Source organism: Engystomops pustulosus, chromosome 9 (genome assembly GCF_040894005.1).
Source record: "Engystomops pustulosus chromosome 9, aEngPut4.maternal, whole genome shotgun sequence".
NCBI classification, from domain to species: domain Eukaryota; kingdom Metazoa; phylum Chordata; class Amphibia; order Anura; family Leptodactylidae; genus Engystomops; species Engystomops pustulosus.
Window position 1 is genome coordinate 34,504,765 of NC_092419.1, and position 18,459 is coordinate 34,523,223.

Below are 18,459 nucleotides of genomic sequence, written 5' to 3' on the forward strand. Positions count from 1 at the left end.
GATCAGATCACAAAGAGGATTCTGTATGAAAGTATATATAACAAGAAGAGCACATGCAGCAAACAGAACCACACGGGAGGACCTTACACCCCTTCACATCATTTAATTGGTGTCACTGCACTCATTCTGGGGTAGTTAGTTTGATTTCAATCTAACCCAGGGGTATCATACAAAATTTTCTAGAGGGCCACATCATCCTTGTGGTTGCCTTCAAAAGATTGATACTTTTACGACCATTGACAGTGTGGTGAAAGATAAAGTATTGCTAGTATTGTATGTGCTAGGCATGTTGCAGGCCTGACGCAGAAGCTCCAGTGAAGAGAAGACATGGTTGCTGAGGCGCTGTATTAAGGCTGCTTACACACATATGGGTTGATGTGTCCAGCCAGCATGTGCTAGTTGGAACGGCCCGAAAGCTGAATAAACTGAATTCGGCATGTCAGTTTAGTTCCGGGTTGCTCAGCGCACTGGCAAGACGTTCCAAAGAGCACAAGATAAATGTAACCGATTTCCTCCGTAGATGAGAGATGGAAGGTTTGGGTGGCGCTCTTAAGGAATTGACTTCACCAAATCCACGTGAAGGGTTAACGAGTTCTTTATTACAAACAGGCAATGCGTTTCTTTCCAAAACATGGACCTTTGTCAGGCTTTACAGATAGGAGTAACATAATTCATTTATATACACATAAAAAACTATATTAGAGAATAAGGCAGTCTAAAAGCGTCCGTGATGGGTTCCAGTCACAGGATTACTGCATCTGTTACATAAATAAAGTGTGAGATAGAAAATATTTAACGGACATCTACCACCAGGATGAAGGATTGTAAAACAAGCACATTGATATCCTGATGAGTGCCCCATCTGGCAGGATCTGCTTTTCACTAAGCTTTTTATGATCTAGTTTTCACCCCCCCCCCCCAAAAAAAAAAAAGCTTTAAAAATTATGCAAATGATACTGAGGCATAGGTGTTAATGTCACCTGGAGCCCTAAGGCTTATTTGCATAATCTAAAAACCTTTTATTCTTAAAAACTAGGGCATAAAAAGCTTAAAGAAAAGTGTATCCTACCAGAGGGGGCACACACCAGTATGTCAGTGGGCTTGGTTTACAATCCTTCATCCTGCCAATATAATTTACACTATTACCATATACATTAAGTACTTATAGAGTACCGTATGTGTCCGGAATATAAGAAGATTACGGTCAGAAGGTAAGAGTTCTTATGGAGAGTATAGGTATGTGGATACTTAAAGCCACAGATACTCCACTATGGCATTCTGGGAAGTATACAAATATGTTTTCCAGGGTGTTTTATGGAAAACAATGCCTCTTTTTGCTACCTTGAAAGGCAAGTGTAGCATCTATGGAATTCTTACCTTCTAATTATAGTCAAAAGCCACTCACACAGCTAAACCAGTTCCCTATGCTGTACTGAATACACCCAACCAGGTCGAAACAGTGCTGTCTACCGTTGGGAATCTGTTCCTTCTGGAATAGATATACTGGTTTAGATTTAATCCCACATTTGGGCTTCTTGAAAGTCATGGTAGATGTTAAGGGGGCTGCCTTTCAAGGTAGCAAAAGGAGGCATTGTTTTCCATTTAACACCTTGGAAACGTATTTGTATACTTCTAAAAGGATTACCACAGTCGTGGTGCCTGGATCTATGAGGAAGGGCCCCTGGTTTATCATGCTTGATATTGATGGTAGCAACAACTTAACTACAGCCGGGTCCCTGAGCCATAGGGGCCTGCGGTGCATGGCCGAATCATACTGCTTAACTATATCGCAAAGCTGCCTGCCACCTGTATGCTCGGAAAGCAACCAAATCATCCCGCAAGAGGCAAGCACGCACCCACCGCTTTCAAGCCCATCCTCCCAGCCACAACCCCCCGTGCTGGCCATCCTCTGCCGCTGTCCCTGCCCCAGGTCTTACAAGGCCTTCTGCAGTCCACCCACCATCTTATCCGCCTGGTCTCTCAACGTCACCTGATGTCACTCGACCCGACGGCACTACAACTTCGATGCCTGGTGAAGCCTGGAGACGCTGGAGGAGCCCCCATCATGAAGATAGGGAATGAAGACATTCTACAGGTAAGTGTGTACCCTATATAGATAGCAGGCACTCTGTGTAAACTGTATTGCCTGCTATCTATAGGAGACCAATGCTGGAACCAGTTGTAGGTGAATATAATTCATATGTATATATGCCTGTATCTTTACAGGGTTAGTTTCTATGTTTATTATTTTTAACGGAGGCCGCTGCTGGACATGATATTAGTGAGGGTAGGCTGCTGCTGGACATGTTATTAGTGAGGGGGGACCGCTGCTGGACATGTTATTAGTGAGGGGAGGCCGCTACTGGAAATGTTATTAATGAGGGGAGGCTGCTGCTGGACATGTTATTAGTAAAGGAAGGCCGCTGCTGGACATGTTATTAGTGAGGGGAGGTTGCTGCTGGACATGTTATTAGTAAGGGGGGGTCACTGCTGGACATGTTATCAGTAAGGGGGGGTCACTGCTGGACATGTTATTAGTAAGGGGGGGTCACAGATGGACATGTTATTAGTAAGGGGGGGTCACTGCTGGACATGTTATTAGTGAGGGGAGGCCACTTCTGGACATGTTATTAGTGAGGGGAGGCCACTTCTGGACATGTTATTAGTGAAGGGAGGTCACTGCTGGACATGTTATTAGTGAGGGGAGGTCACTGCTGGACATGTTATTAGTGAGGGGAGGTCACTGCTGGGCATGTTATTGGTGAGGGGAGGTTTCTGCTGGACATGTTCATGTTATTAGTGAGGGTGGCTGCTGCTGGACATGTTCATATTATTAGTGAGGGGGGCTGCTGCTGGACATGTTATTAGTGAGGGGGGTCACTGCTGGACATGTTATCAGTAAGGGGGGGTCACTGCTGGACATGTTATTAGTAAGGGGGGGTCACAGATGGACATGTTATTAGTAAGGGGGGGGTCACTGCTGGACATGTTATTAGTGAGGGGAGGCCACTTCTGGACATGTTATTAGTGAGTGGAGGTCACTGCTGGGCATGTTATTGGTGAGGGGAGGTCACTGCTGGACATGTTATTAGTGAGGGGAGGTCACTGCTGGGCATGTTATTGGTGAGTGGAGGTTTCTGCTGGACATGTTCATGTTATTAGTGAGGGTGGCTGCTGCTGGACATGTTCATATTATTAGTGAGGGGGGCTGCTGCTGGACATGTTATTAGTGAGGAGAGGCAACTGCTGGGACATGTTAAAAGTGAGGGAAGCTGCTGCTGGACATGTTATTAGTGATGGGAGGTTTCTGCTGGGACATGTTCATGTTATTAGTGAAGGGAGGCCACTGCTGGACATGTTCATGTTATTAGTGAGGGGGGCTGCTGCTGGACATGTTATTAGTGAGGGGAGGCTGTTGCTAGACATGTTATTAATGTGGAGAGGCTGCTGCTCAACATATTATTAGTGAGGGGAGGTCACTGCTGGACATGTTATTAGTGAGGACAGTTTTCTGCTGGACATGTTCATGTTATTAGTAAGGGGGGCTGCTGGTGGACATGTTGTTAGCGAGGGAAGGCCGCTGCTGGACATGTTATTAGTTAGGGGAGGCCGCTGCTGGACATGTTATCAGTGAGGGGAGGCCGCTGCTGGACATGTTATTAGTGAGGAGAGGCCGCTTCTTGACATGTTATTAGTGAAGAGAGGCTGCTGCTCAACATGTTATTAGTGAGGGGAGGTCACTATTGGACATGTTATTAGTGAGGGGAGGCCGCTGCTGGACATGTTATTAATGAGGGAAGGCCACTGCTGGACTTGTTATTAGTGATGGAAGGCCGCTGCTGGACATGTTATTAGTGCGGAGAAGCCGCTGCTCGACATGTTATTAGTGAGGAGAGGCTACTGCTCAACATGTTTAGTGAGGGGAGGCCACTTCTGGACATGTTATTAATGAGGGGAGGCTGCTGCTGGACATGTTATTAGTGAGGGCAGGCTGCTGCCAGACATGTTACTAGTGAGGGGAAGCCGCTGCCTGAGTTTTTATTAATGAGGGGAGGTCTATGCTGGACATGTTATTAGTTAGGGGAGGCTGCTGCTGGACATGTTATTAGTGAGGGGAGGCTGCTGCTGGACATGTTACTAGTGAGGGGAGGCTGCTGCTGGACATGTTATTAGTGAGGGGAGGCGGCTGCTGGACATGTTATTAGTAAGGGGAGGCTGCTTTGGACATGTTATTAGTGAGGGGAGGTCACTGTCAGAGATTTTATTAATGAGGGGAGGCCGGTGCAGGACATGTTATTAGTGAGGGGAGACCTTTTTGGGTGTTTGGTGTATCATTCCTAACTCCTTGTTGTAATTTATTTTAAAGCAGTATAATTACAATGAAAAAAACCTTTGTACATGTTTAAAATATGCAGAAGTGGGGGGAGGTGCTGTGGTTGGGGAAGGTTTTCTATGGGGCACACTCATTCCTAGTTAGGCCACTGGATGGTAGATTTCCACTAAGTGTTAATCACCGCACAGTACTGAGTGGGTTGTTCCGGGCACTTCCCGCCATAGTGTGTGTTACTGTGCGTGATGCGGCGGTGACTCAGGTAATGACACACATCCCAGTGACTGATCCATGAATCACGTCCTGACCACAGCCAGCCAGGGGTTAATGCCCGCTGTGCGTACAGGGGGGTGTGTGATGGCTCTTCCCGCCGCTGACGTAACGTCACCACGTAGTGTGTCTCCGAATGAAAGGAAACTGCTGGACATGTTCATGTTATTAGTGAGGGGGGCTGCTGCTGGACATGTTATTAGTGAGGGGAGGCTGTTGCTAGACATGTTATTAAGGTGGAGAGGCTGCTGCTCAACATGTTATTAGTGAGGGGAGGTCACTGCTGGACATGTTATTAGTGAGGAGAGTTTTCTGCTGGACATGTTCATGTTATTAGTAAGGGGGGCTGCTGGTGGACATGTTATCAGTAAGGGAATGCCGCTGCTGGACATGTTATTAGTGAGGGGAGGCCGCTGCTGGACATGTTATTAGTGAGGAGAGGCCGCTGCTCGACATGTTATTAGGGAGGAGAGGCTGCTGCTCAACATGTTATTAGTGAGTGGAGGTCACTGTTGGACATGTTATTAGTGAGGGGAGGTCACTGCTGGACATGTTATTAGTGAGGGGAGGCCGCTGCCGGACATGTTATTAGTGAGGGGAGGCCGCTGCTGGACATGTTATTAGTGAGGGGAGGCCGCTGCTGGACATGTTATTAGTGAGGGGAGGCCGATGCTGGACATGTTATTAATGAGGGGAGGCCACTGCTGGACATGTTATTAGTGATGGGAGGCCGCTGCTCAACATGTTATTAGTGAGGAAAGGCCGCTGCTCAACATGTTATTAGTGAGGAAAGGCCGCTGCTCCACGTGTTTAGTGAGGGGAGGCCACTGCTGGACATATTATTAATGAGGGGAGGCTGCTACTGGACATGTTATTAGTGAGGGCAGGCCGCTGTCATACATGTTACTAGTGAGGGGAAGCCGCTGCCTGAGTTTTTATTAATTTGGGGAGGCCTGTGCTGGACATGTTATTAGTGAGGGGAAGCGGCTGCTGGACATGTTATTAGGTTGGGGAGGTCGCTGCTGGACATGTTATTAGTGAGGGGAGGCTGCTGCTGGACATGTTATTAGTGAGGGGAGGCGGCTGCTGGACATGTTATTAGTGAGGGGAGGCGGCTGCTGGACATGTTATTAGTGAGGGGAGGCGGCTGCTGGACATGTTATTAGTAAGGGGAGGCTGCTGTTGGACATGTTATTAATGAGGGGAGGTCACTGTCAGAGATTTTATTAATGAGGGGAGGCCGGTGCAGGACATGTTAGCAGTATAATTACAATAAAAAAAAACCTTTGTACATGTTTAAAATAGGCAGAGGGTGGGGGGGAGGTGCTGTGGTTGAGGAAGGTTATCTATGGGGCACACTCATTCCCAGTTAGGCCACTGGTTGGTACATTCCGCGCAGTACTGAGTGGGTTGTTCCGGGCACTTCCCGCCATAGTGTGTGATGCGGCGGTGACTCAGGTAACACATCCCAGTGACTGTGCCATGAATCACGTCCCGCCCGAGGCCAGCCAGGGGTTAATGCGCGCTGTGCGTACAGGGGGGCGTGTGACGGCTCTTCCCGCCGCTGACGTGACGTCACCACGTAGTGCGTCTCCGAATGAAAGGAAACAAACAGTGGAGATTACGGAGCTGTTGGTGGAATCAGTGCCAGTGCTGGCGGGCGCAGCGGGTGAGTGCGGGCGCGGGCAGAGCCGGGTGTCAGTGCCGCAGTGTCCGGGGCCTCCTCCTCCTGTGGAGCCGCGGGGAGGGCCCGGCAGCCGGGGACTCCCGCCGGATCGCATTGTGGGCAGTGAGAGAGGACGCTGCGGCGCTGCAGGACGTCAGAGGGATGAATGGGAGCCTGCAGGTGACAGGTCACGTGATGGGGAGCCGGGGGAGTGACACCTGGGATGTACAGGGAGGCCTGGGTGCACCACTGCCTGCAGAGCTCCAGAGTAGTCACCTACAGAGTCCTGTGTCTGTTGCTAGGTAACAGTGGTAGCATTTTTGGTCTCTGCAGTCAGCTGATCTCTGCTCTATCTGCTGCTGTGGGTGACACAAGTGTGAAGAGGTGACACACCCCATATACACATGAGGGGACATGCGGACCCCTGTTCTTGTGATCACTAGGGCCAGACTAGCAGCAATTGGACCCATATTATTTCAATAGGGGAGCAGTGCCCGAGAATTGACCTCTGACCTCTCTTCGGGCCTCGTTCACATGTGACATTTGTGTTGTGTTTCAAAATGTAGCATGCAGACTCCTGTGAAAGTGCCTTTGCATCTCTCATCTCAGGCTGTGTGTGTGACGATACAACGCAAAGGGCATTGTGAAGGCTGCCTCAGGAGAGGTCATCTTGTCTGATGGATAGAGGGGGACCACTGAGCTCACATCTACCAGCTGTGCAACCCAAACAGCACTAGCCACAAGCTCCTGGGCCTCATGTAGTGGCCACAAGTCATCAATACAGCAAGGGCTGACATCTAGTTTTGCCGTGAAACTGCCATAGTTATTGAAGGGATTCTCCTAGATAAAGACTGATATGTCTCCAGATGATGCATAGTAGTAGGGGGCCCTGTGACCTATCTGCTCTCCTCCATGCACCAGAACGGAGATGTTTACACATTTACCAGACCCCCTCATGGCATTGCCTGTTCTACAACCTACTGACCGAACTACTGCTAATCAGTAGCTGAGCACATGTATGTGTTTGGTTTATTCACGTGACTTGATGTAAATGTATAACCAGTTTAAAGCTCCATGTGTCTACAGGATTTGCCTGTTACATCCCCGGTCATGTGATGCCACGCAGGTGCACGGCCTGTTACATCCCCGGTCATGTGATGCCACGCAGGTGCACGGCCTGTTACATCCCCGGTCATGTGATGCCACGCAGGTGCACGGCCTGTTACACTCCCAGGTCATGTGATGTCACGCAGGTGCACGGCCTGTTACATCCCCGGTCATGTGATTCCACGCAGGTGCACAGCTCGTTATATTCCTGGTCATGTGATGTCACGCAGGTGCACGGCCTGTTACATCCCCGGTCATGTGATGGCACGCAGGTGCACGGCCTGTTACATCCCCGGTCATGTGATGGCACGCAGGTGCACGGCCTGTTACATCCCCGGTCATGTGATGGCACGCAGGTGCACGGCCTGTTACATCCCCGGTCATGTGATGGCACGCAGGTGCACGGCCTGTTACATCCCCGGTCATGTGATGGCACGCAGGTGCACGGCCTGTTACATCCCCGGTCATGTGATGGCACGCAGGTGCACGGCCTGTTACATCCCCGGTCATGTGATGGCACGCAGGTGCACGGCCTGTTACATCCCCGGTCATGTGATGGCACGCAGGTGCACGGCCTGTTACATCCCCGGTCATGTGATGGCACGCAGGTGCACGGCCTGTTACATCCCCGGTCATGTGATGGCACGCAGGTGCACGGCCTGTTACATCCCCGGTCATGTGATGGCACGCAGGTGCACGGCCTGTTACATCCCCGGTCATGTGATGGCACGCAGGTGCACGGCCTGTTACATCCCCGGTCATGTGACGTGTTACAGGTGTACGGCCTGATAACACATCTCTGATGACTCTGTAATATAACGAAGCTGTGAACCTGTGTGACATCACATGACATGTTTATAACTGGAAGTAAACAATGAAGCTTCCTATATAATGGCAGCCAGCAAATCTAGAAAGCAGAGAGGAATTAATACAGAAAATAAATTGGCAAATCCCGTTTAACGGCACAAACAATATCAGTCCTGCCCCTTTAACTCTGCACTGTAATGATACTGTATTTCCCGTTCAATGTCAGTCTTGATGAGGACTAAAATTAACAATGTTAATTTCAACACCATTGGGAGTAACAGTAGTTGGATTCCCATCAATTCGATATCTCATGTATATGGGGGAGATTTATGAGAAGTGTCTGAGAGCAAAAACGTTCTAGTTACTCATAGCAACCAATCAGAGCTCAGCTATCATTTTATAAACGGTATGTATGTTTAGTGCCTGGCACAGCGCTGCGGCTTCCATCGTAAACTGCATTCACTTTGCAGATGTGAACAGTGGCCTAGTCGTGTTTCTGACCTTTGCTATGTGGGTAATCTCCGTGGTTCTCTTCCTCCTGATAGTAAGATGTATTCATCACCTGCTGCAGCCACAGAATAGTTTAGAGCTATATATTTATAGGTAATGTTCCCCTGATATTTGCCGGTTCTTCTCTCCCACATTGTGTCCAGCATTGAGCCTAGCACCCCCATGGCCCAGCAGCATCTGCAGTTCTCTATATACCCAGCTGTTGTTGGTATCATATAGGGGAGCTAAGATTTGACTGAACTGTTCTCAAAGTGGGCTAGGGGCAATCCTGCAGATCTTGGAGGCCATGTTTCCAGGTAACTTAATCCAGCATTGAATTCATGGGACAATCCTGTATTTTTTAGCTTTGTGTTTTTGGCTTTCCCTCCAGCGTTTTGTGAACTTGTCCTAGAGCGTGCAGAAGAACATGTCGGGCTCTTCCGGACAGAAAAAAGGATCATTGCGGCAACGTAAATGTGGATTCTGCAGATCAAACCGAGAAAAAGAATGTGGGCAGCTGCTGGTGTCCAGTAACCAGAAGGTGGCAGCACATCACAGATGTTTGGTTGGTATTAGATCTTGAGGGAAAACAATTGTATGTTCTATAAAATATCTGCGGATCATAGATCTTCTGTGTATTCGTAGACTTTATCTTCTGTTATATTTCTTCTGAAGTATTTTGTTGATATATAATAAATATATTAACTCACCATCTTTTTCATTTTTTCCTGTAGCTTTTTTCTTCTGCTCTTATATCTTCACAATCTGACAGTGAAAACCTTGGTGGGTTTTCAATAGAAGACATACAGAAGGAATTGAGAAGGGGCAAAAAACTGGTATGTGGTTAAGTGTGGGTTTTTTTTTTTGTTTTTACATTTTGTTGTAGACACTAAAAAGCATATTGTTGTGGATATTAACTTAACAACATGTGACGTAACTGTATGTCACATGTCTGGTAAGGAAGCCGCTACGTACACTGAAGGTGTTAACTGCATCATGCAACTAACACCCTGATCGTTGCTGGAACAGATGCACTGGGGTCCTTGGTTCTAATCCACCCAGGTCAACATCTGCCAAGAGTTTGTATGTTCTCTCCGTGTTTGTGTGGGTTTCCTCCGAGTCCTCTTGTTTCCTCCCACACTCCAAAACATACTGGTAGGTTGTTTAGATTGTGAGCCCCATGGGGACAGGGACCAATTTGACATGCTTTGTGCAGCGCTGCGTAATCTGTGTACACTATATAAATAAAGAATTATTATTATTAATGCGGGTGTTAACCCCTTAAGTGTTGCCATCAAAGGCAATGAGGGTGCCACCATCTTGTATCTGGTTATTTTGACAGCCAGGACCCTACTGCAGGGTTTTGTGGATGTCATAGCAAGATCTGTAAAGTGGTCGTCAGGCTCTTTTACAGATCCAGTCAATTTACAATCTACTTCAATGCTGTTGTGTTGCAGTATATAGAATAAGTGATCAGACTCCCTAGGGTTAAAGTACCCTAGGGAGTCTAGAAATATGTATATAAAGTTCTCAATCATAAATAAAAACATATTCAGCTGGAATTGATTACTTAGGTACAGTAACGTGAGAATTGGTTTTAGTGGATAAATATTCTCAAATGTCTTTCTTTCTGGTTGTCTTCATAGATGTGCACTTTGTGTCACTGTCCTGGTGCAACCATTGGGTGTGAGGTGAAGACATGTCGCAGGACCTATCACTATCACTGTGCGCTGCACGATAAAGCCCAGATACAGGAAAACCCATCACAAGGAATATACCTGTGAGTACTATTGTTCCCAAATGTACTTCTAGTCAATGATCATGTAGTGAAGGCTTCTTCAATGGCGAATACTCAGATATATCCAAAAGAATTTACCATTGAAACAGACCTTAAACGCTAATTTATATTGATGACTCTTTTCAGTAGAGACCTCCAATATCTGATTGTTGAGATGCAGACACCCTTCACTGTTCAGCCCGCAGTAACATAAGTGCATGGAATTGTACATTGTAGTGGCTGGACAATGCTGGGTGACCTCATTGAAGTGAATAGTCCTGGGGCTGTGTTTTGCATTGATGAAACAGTGGATTGGTTTGCGGAGAGACTTATTGGCGCCTTACTGATCAGATATTCCAATATGTGCTGTTCCAATAGTTTCAGTATTTTACTACCAAAGTTTATATATCCTAAGAAAGCTTAGTGGTCCACCTTCTGTATCTAATGCTCTGGTATGATCAGGGGAGTTGCGGTACATATTAAGGAAAAGATGCAGTCCAGCTCCAAAAGATCACATCCACCAAGGAAATGGATAAAAAACTTTTCATGCTTTAATTAGATTCGGATAAAAACATAGTTATGAATATGCAAAGAACATAGTGAATCAACTCCAGCCAATGTGCTTTGAAATAAACCTATCCTTATTCATGGCAGATCTTGATTCTTTATGTTCTATTTATCCTGGTACAATGTTTTTCTCCAAATCAGTATCTTCTGTGTTTAAATAGCAGATTTAGGCAGATATCTTAAATCATGCATTAAACAGACCATACTGTAACGCCGACACCAACCGTCCAGACTGATACTAACACAAACAATGTCTCCCCTCCACCCCATTGGGGATTGGGACTATAAACTTTTTTTTGGTTTTCTTGTTTAGGATTTATTGCCGAAAACACAAAGAACAGATGCACAACTCGGAAGGTAAATATTCTTCTTGACACAAATAAATTTCCATGGTGGAGATTATCATAAGTGAGCAAAACTGTTGCTGATGCTCATGGCAACCAATCAGAGCTATGCTCTCAGACGCTTCTGATAAATCTCCCCTCTTGAGTCTAAATGCAATATTTAAGCCTATATACAGTACAGGTGGAGGTGTCTGATCAATGGTCGGTTGACCACTGGGAACTCGATGGATCTATGTATTGTCTTGAATAGGGCAGGACTTGTTCTACTTCATTTACCGTCTATGGGGGACATCAATCGTACTACAGCCCGTTACATCGCCGACCGCTCCCCCTATCCATACTCACTTGGCATGGAGTTGGTGTAGGCGGGGAAATAATCACAATTCCTGGCGTAGAAGCCATGATAAATCTTCCCCCCCCACCCCCACCCCCCCCATGGGCCTATTAAAGGTGACAAATTACAGTAACCGGCTATCTCCTTCCATATAACCATGATGAATCAGCAGTGCAATATGGCTAGATCGTTTGGGTCTGGAAACGTTTAACACTGTAGTCAGCCACATTTCCTATCCTTGTGTAGGTCATATGTTTTAATCCAATAAGATGCTGGTTTTTATACCTTTTGTGATTAATTTGATTTACAGATGATTCTACAAAATTTTGGAAAAGTATTGAAATTGCCACCCAAAATACTGCCAATTTTAAAATAGCCTTAGAAAAAGCACGAGCTGGAATGTAAGAGGTTGTAAAGGGCAAAAATTTTTGTTTTGTATTCTGTTAATTATTTGTAGTGGTAGTATTTGCTGATTAAAAAAAGAAATTGGTTGCTTCAGAGTGACCAATTAGCTATAGTCCAAGAGCTGGAAAGCAATGTTCCCAGTGCTGAGCCTCTTCCTCCAGATAGCCGCCGCAATAAACGCCTCACCCCTCGCGCGACAGTCTCTTATCACTTGAAAAAGGAGTTCCTAATACTCCGAAACGCGTTGTGTTCCGAGACCAGTAATAAACAATCCTCTTAACCTTACCCAACGAGTCATCCTGAATCATTGTGTGCTCCACATTTGACAGTACCCTATTCACCTCTTCCTCTAGATGGCAGCTTTGCATCTTGTAACCATTTCTATGTGATCACGGCGGTGCATTTATAGTGATATTTGTACATGCTCTTAAATGCTTATGCCCATTGACAATTAAACCTATTATTCATTCTGTAGATGAACTGGAAGAAGAGTTTGGCCACCAAGACTTAAGTCCGTCGCCTCGTAGTCGTGGCAGGGGAAGAGGTTCCCGTGGCAAGTCAAGGATTTCAAATTCCAGAGGCCAGTCTGAGGAGAGCAGGCTTCCATCTTCACACTGCACAGAGGAGACCGAAAGCAGCTCCAGTGTAAGGGCAGGGGCACAATGGGGTGATCGTACTGCTGTGCAACAGTGGTATGGGTCCCGGAGTGCCTTGTTGTACCTCACTGATCACTTATTAGTGGCCTATAATGGGGATAGTTGCAGTACTTTATTGCAGTAAATACGTATGAAAAGTAACTGAGGAGCAGTAATTTACTTCTCATCTTTCTGCAGAGAGACAGGTCACCGCACAGAAGCAGTCCCAGTGACAGCAGACCGAAGTGTGGTTTTTGTCACGCTGGAGATGAAGAAAATGAAACACGGGGAAAGCTTCACCTATTTAATGCAAAAAAAGCAGCCGCTCACTACAAGTGCATGGTGTGTAGTTGTACTTTGATTTTTACAATCTGTCCCCAGTACGTGGTTTGTGCTTTCTTTTGAAAAGAGATACAGAAGGATGGGTTCTCTAAACTGTGGGAGACAGTGACACATATTGGTAGAGAGTTCCTTTGTATGGGAGATTCACTGGAGAGGTCCTGTGAGGAATGAAGATTATATTTGGGATGGTATTGGCTGATTTAGTTTAGAGGTATATGGAGGGGACAGGTTATGGATGGCTTTGTAAGTCATGGTTAGTATTTTAAATTGAATTCACTGTGCAATGGGGAACCTTTGGAGAGACTGGCACAGGGGGAAAAGAGATGTAGTATTTAGCCTGGCAGCAGGTGGAGCGCTATGAGGAGATCCAGGAGAGGCCCAAGTCAGTAATGCCAAGAGAACATGGCATCTGCAGCAGGAGAGAATGTCTTTGACCCTGCTGACCAGAGGGCAGATCAAGACGGAGAGTAGTGATGTTTTGCCTTGGCTCACTAAAGTCACTGGAGACTTTGGTCAGGGCAGTCTCAGTGGAGTGATTGGGTCGAACACCAGATTGGAATTTGTCAAGGAGCAAGTTGGATGAAAGGTAAGAGGATAGTTCTAGATGGATGTGTTGTTCCAGTAGTTGTGAAGCAGATGGAACTAGTGAAATCGTGTTTATTGGGGTAAATGGGTCCAGAGCTCCTTTAGGATGGGTGTGCCAGTGGATACAGGAAGGTTAAAGATATGAGTTTGGGCTGGGGTGAGCACAGTGGTGAGGTTGGGGATATGATGCAACAGAATTGGGTCAAGTGCACAAGTAGTGAGAACTTTTCCTGCTTTCTTCATTGGAGACAAGTTACAAATGGTCAGATAATCCCTTTAAGAGAATATGTTATTTCATATATTAAGAGTTGGGAACATATAAGACATTGACCAGACATCTGAGCTGTGAGTCCTGTTACTCACTCAGCACTGTATGCACATCCCAAGTCCTTCCAAGCAGTGACATGACAGTGGTGTTTACAGAGGGGTCGGGTGCATTTTGTATTGAACACTCTACACCTCAATTACAAGTCCAAAGCCATGAACGCAGTATGGGTGACCCTATTGGGCTAATGTACAAAAAATTTCTTTTAATGATCGCTGGGGACCCAAGAAGTCAGGAGGAACACCACTATGCTTTTGTTATGTGCCATAGCATTAAAGGGGTCGTACCAACTTTTATTGGTGGATAGGGGATACCAATTAATTCCTTTCTGCTGACTTTAGACTTGAGCAGACGCAGCTTTCTACTAGCAAGGGAGCAGGACCCGGTCTCAGGGTGACAGAACACAAAGACCCTAGTGAGAAGGGAGATGCAGTTTGTACCGCTTCTCCGCTCCTCACAGCATTGCGCTGAAAGAACACAATGCATAGAGGAGCAGACCACTGGGTCTAAATAGACCCAGTACAACTCTGATCAGAATCCCCAGACAGGTGGTCATTTCCCCTGTAACTGAGGCTCTTATAGATGCCTCGGTTACTGGGGAAAACTTATAAAAGTAAAAAAAAAAAAAAAAAATTGTCCCCCAGGAGTCTTTTATGACCTCATGGGAACATATAAAGTAAAAACACAGACGAGAAATATTAATAAAATACAACCACTATTCCCAACATTATAAAAAAAAAAAATCCCCCCGCTACACTACAAAAAGCATAGTTGCCCTGTTTGCCAGAGACTATACATATTATATATCAAAACGACCGAAACCAAATGGGGAATTCATTAATAACGTTCATTTTGAGTTTATTTGAAAATTTAAAAAAGTGTTATAAATTACAAAAAATCCCATCCACATGAGACCATTATCACTGAGACCTCATGACTTGAAGCCACCGCAGAGACCAGACCTGTTGATGTGGGTGACCAGTCCTCTCTATACTTAGTGCTTGAGTTGTCTTTAATGACTCCCCGGGTTTACAATCTAAACCTTTTCTATTGCTCTTCTTGAATAAACTTGATAACCAATAAAGCCTGGAGGTAATTGCATGGAAAACCTATAGAGAAAGTTACAGACATTGTTAAACTCTTATGTGTTTGCTGTGGGCCTCACAGGTTCTGCATCTTCTCCAAGGATCCTCACAGGCCACTGACATGATTTTTGTTGTTCCCTAGCTTTTCTCCTCTGGTACAGTGCAGCTGACGACAACCTCAAGGGCCGAAGTAGGAGATTTTGACATAAAAACTGTGATACAAGAAATGAAACGCGGCAAACGCATGGTAAATATCTGAGTTTTTTTTCTTTTATTTGGCATCTATAACAGTGTTACATATCGGGTGAAGTGGGTGTGATACATGTACCACTAGGCGGGTGACAATGTGTAAATCTGGGCCACACTTGGAATTGCTACAGTTTTTGACAGTAAGCGGTAATTGCATGGGTTTCGTGTTTTCTTTGCGCTACTTTCTACTTATTTCTACTGTTTTTTATTGTATTAATTTTCTTTCAGACTTTATATCCAGTAATCGCCTTGTATCCTTCCTTTTTCTGTTTGTTCCCTACAGAAGTGTACATTATGTGGCCTTCTAGGTGCCACCATTGGATGTGAAATCAAGGCCTGTGTGAAAACCTATCATTATCATTGTGGTGTAGAGGATAAAGCTAAATACATTGAGAACATGTCACGAGGAATTTACAAGTAAGTCTTATTGTTTTATGGCAGATGTAGTGTTCATGAAGGTTCCAGTGCCTTCGCTTTTAAAGGGACTTCCCATGAAAGAAGGTTCTCATATTTTAATCCTCTAGGGATGTTTACACAATGAAGATCATTTTAACCCCTTACTTTTTAGTTTTACTCCGCTTTAGCTCCTATCACTCAGTGATGGTCAGTGTAAGATTCCAGAGTGTGGGCACGGACTCTCTAAGCAGACACTTCATGATTCCTTTGAGATGCTTTGTGCTGACAATGTGAGCTGCTTACATCTTCTCTTGACTGTATCCCAATTCTCTTTCATTTTTGTTGGGTGCCTTCTGTTTGTCACAAAGAGGTTCCCACGGCAGCATATCCACCTGTCAGCCATATAGTGTATTCACTTTATAGCAGAGAAATTCATTTAAAGTCATCAGGAATGTCGTTTTTTGTTTCTACTAGCCTTTTCTATGCTGATTTTAAAAATGCCTTTGTTGACATACTGAATCATTTCGGCAAGTTATATAGTTTATTTTACATTTACCTGGCTCCCTGCCAGCAGTGGGAGGGGGTGGGAAGTTGTAGCAGCTGGTGTCTGTCAGTCTTCTTTTATGTGTATTGAGCAGGCAGGGGAGGGGGATGGGGAGGAGAAGAGGAAGAATGCATGAGGAGACACATGCTGCAGGCAGGGAGCCAGGTAATGTTTAATAGACTTTTATAATGTACTGAAATGATTCAGAATGCTGACAGGCATTTTTCAAATCTGCATAGTAGAGGCTATTAGAACCTGTCACCAGCTAAACATCACATCCCTGCTGACGGGTTCGCTTTAAGTTGGGTAACTACCATCGCATAGAAGGGATAGGGAGATCTCCTATACTGAATCCCAATCTGGTAGACTTTTTGTTACACTTCATTTGATCAGATGGAAATGTAGACTTGTGCTTCCCCTGCCAAAATGAGCCAACCTTCATGGATTTGGAGATTGCCAGATAAGGAGAAGGGTTTCTTAAAAATATAATCTTTCTGTTCTCTTGCTCCTCAGGCTGTATTGTAAAAATCACAGTGGGAACGACGAAAGAGACGAAGAAGATGAAGAACGTGAGAGCCGGAGCAAAGGAAACACGGCCGATGTACACGGCAATAACAATCCCCCGCAGGTCAATGGAAATTAAGAGCCAAGCGACTAAACTCCAGGGAATGTGCCAGAAGCATGGCAGCGCACCTCACGTGTGTCACGGGGGGAAATGCTGGACAATTTTACAAGTTGCATCATAGCGAAGATTGTAAACAAATCTTAAGGGGAGGGGTGCATTTTATTATTTTTCTTCTTCCCATCAAGCATTTTCCAAGTATCAGAACTTCACGTGGCTGATGATATTCTGGAGTCTTGTCCTCACTGAAGACATTGTGGGTGTTTATTTCCTTTGCACCGACTTCGTGCTTTTTTTTTTTTTTTTTTTTTAGTTGCTTTTAAAATGGCGTTTATCAAGGGATTCCTGGACTCGGGAAGAAACCCTAGAGGTGGATTGCAAGGTGTTTTGCTTCCCATGTGGTAGCAAATGGTTTTTCTTTTTGTACTCCTTTTTAGAATTTTTTTTTTTTTTTTTTTTTTTTCCCCAACAATCACAGTCCTTTTGGCGTTCAAGTGATCAAAAAGTAAAGACATTTTATATAAGGAACGGCCATGAAAAGTGGCAATATTTTATTGTTTGGTACAGCAATATTGTACATGTCTATTTCCCAGCATAAAAACATGATGTATTATCAGAACTTAGGGCTGTTTGTGTGCTGTTTGCTGACAATCCTTGGATTAATCAGAGTAAACTATCTAGTTTGAGGGTCTGTCTGTCTGTTCCTCCCCCTATTACAGCGATGTCACTGATATTTTGCGCACGTGCTGTGAACGCTCCAGATTTAACTTAAACGACATCTACCACCAGGAAGAAGGATTGTAAACCAAGCACACTGACATAATGTGTGCTCCCTCTGGTAGGATCTGCTCTTCTTTTAGATGCTTATTCCCTGGTTATTACAAAAAATTATTTTAGAATTTTTCATATGAGCCTGTGGGGCTCTGGGCTCCATATGTGTTAATAAAGCCTGGAGCACCTCGGCTTCACTTGTTTTTAAATTAAAAAAGGCTTTAAAAATAATAAAAGGGCATAAGAAAAGTGAATCCTGCCAGAGGGGGGCACACACCAGTATGACAGTGTGCTTGGTTTACCATCCTTCATCCTGGTGGTAGATTTAATTTATGGAGAGTATTGTCACATCTGGACTGCAGGCTTTGATCAAGACCACAAGGGTTAGTATATGACAGGGATTAGTAAGCACACGCTAAGGACCACCCGGTGGGCACATGTGACCTGATAAATGTCCCTCCAGGGCTCTGACATAAGGTATGGCCCTGTTCTTGTGTACTATCCAGGGCGCTTCCTTGTTTCATAAGCAGAAGTGGACTTTGTATAATCTAGAATACAAGTGAATATATATAAAAAAAAGAAAAAAAAATTGCGATGGTTGATCAGGTAAACCGAATGCGTTCTGTTTTGGTTTTGTTTTTTTTTTTACTTCAACCCCCCCCCCCCCCCCCCCCTTGCATTCTGGCCAGATTGACCCTAAATTCATCTTACTACAGTAAAACTCAATGGATTCCCCTTTCAATCGTTTTATATTGAGAGGAGGGGGTCAAAGTGAGAAGAGAGAAGGTCTGCGGCAGATGGAGCTTAAT

General features: G+C 45.2%; 2 protein-coding genes across 3 annotated transcripts in view; one reads left to right on the forward strand and one right to left on the reverse strand.

The window, feature by feature from the left end:
- LOC140077158 (P2R1A-PPP2R2A-interacting phosphatase regulator 1-like) overlaps positions 1-18,459 on the reverse strand; it is a 981,687-nt gene that overhangs the window by 808,143 nt on the left and 155,085 nt on the right. The window lies entirely within an intron of this gene.
- Positions 6,123-17,341, forward strand: PHF6 (PHD finger protein 6). Its single transcript, XM_072123862.1, has 10 exons — positions 6,123-6,269; positions 9,061-9,234; positions 9,404-9,505; positions 10,316-10,449; positions 11,327-11,370; positions 12,572-12,741; positions 12,930-13,073; positions 15,211-15,315; positions 15,601-15,734; positions 16,771-17,341. The coding sequence occupies exons 2-10, from the start codon at positions 9,097-9,099 to the stop codon at positions 16,898-16,900; spliced, it is 1,101 nt and encodes a 366-aa protein (XP_071979963.1). The 5' UTR covers positions 6,123-6,269; positions 9,061-9,096; the 3' UTR covers positions 16,901-17,341.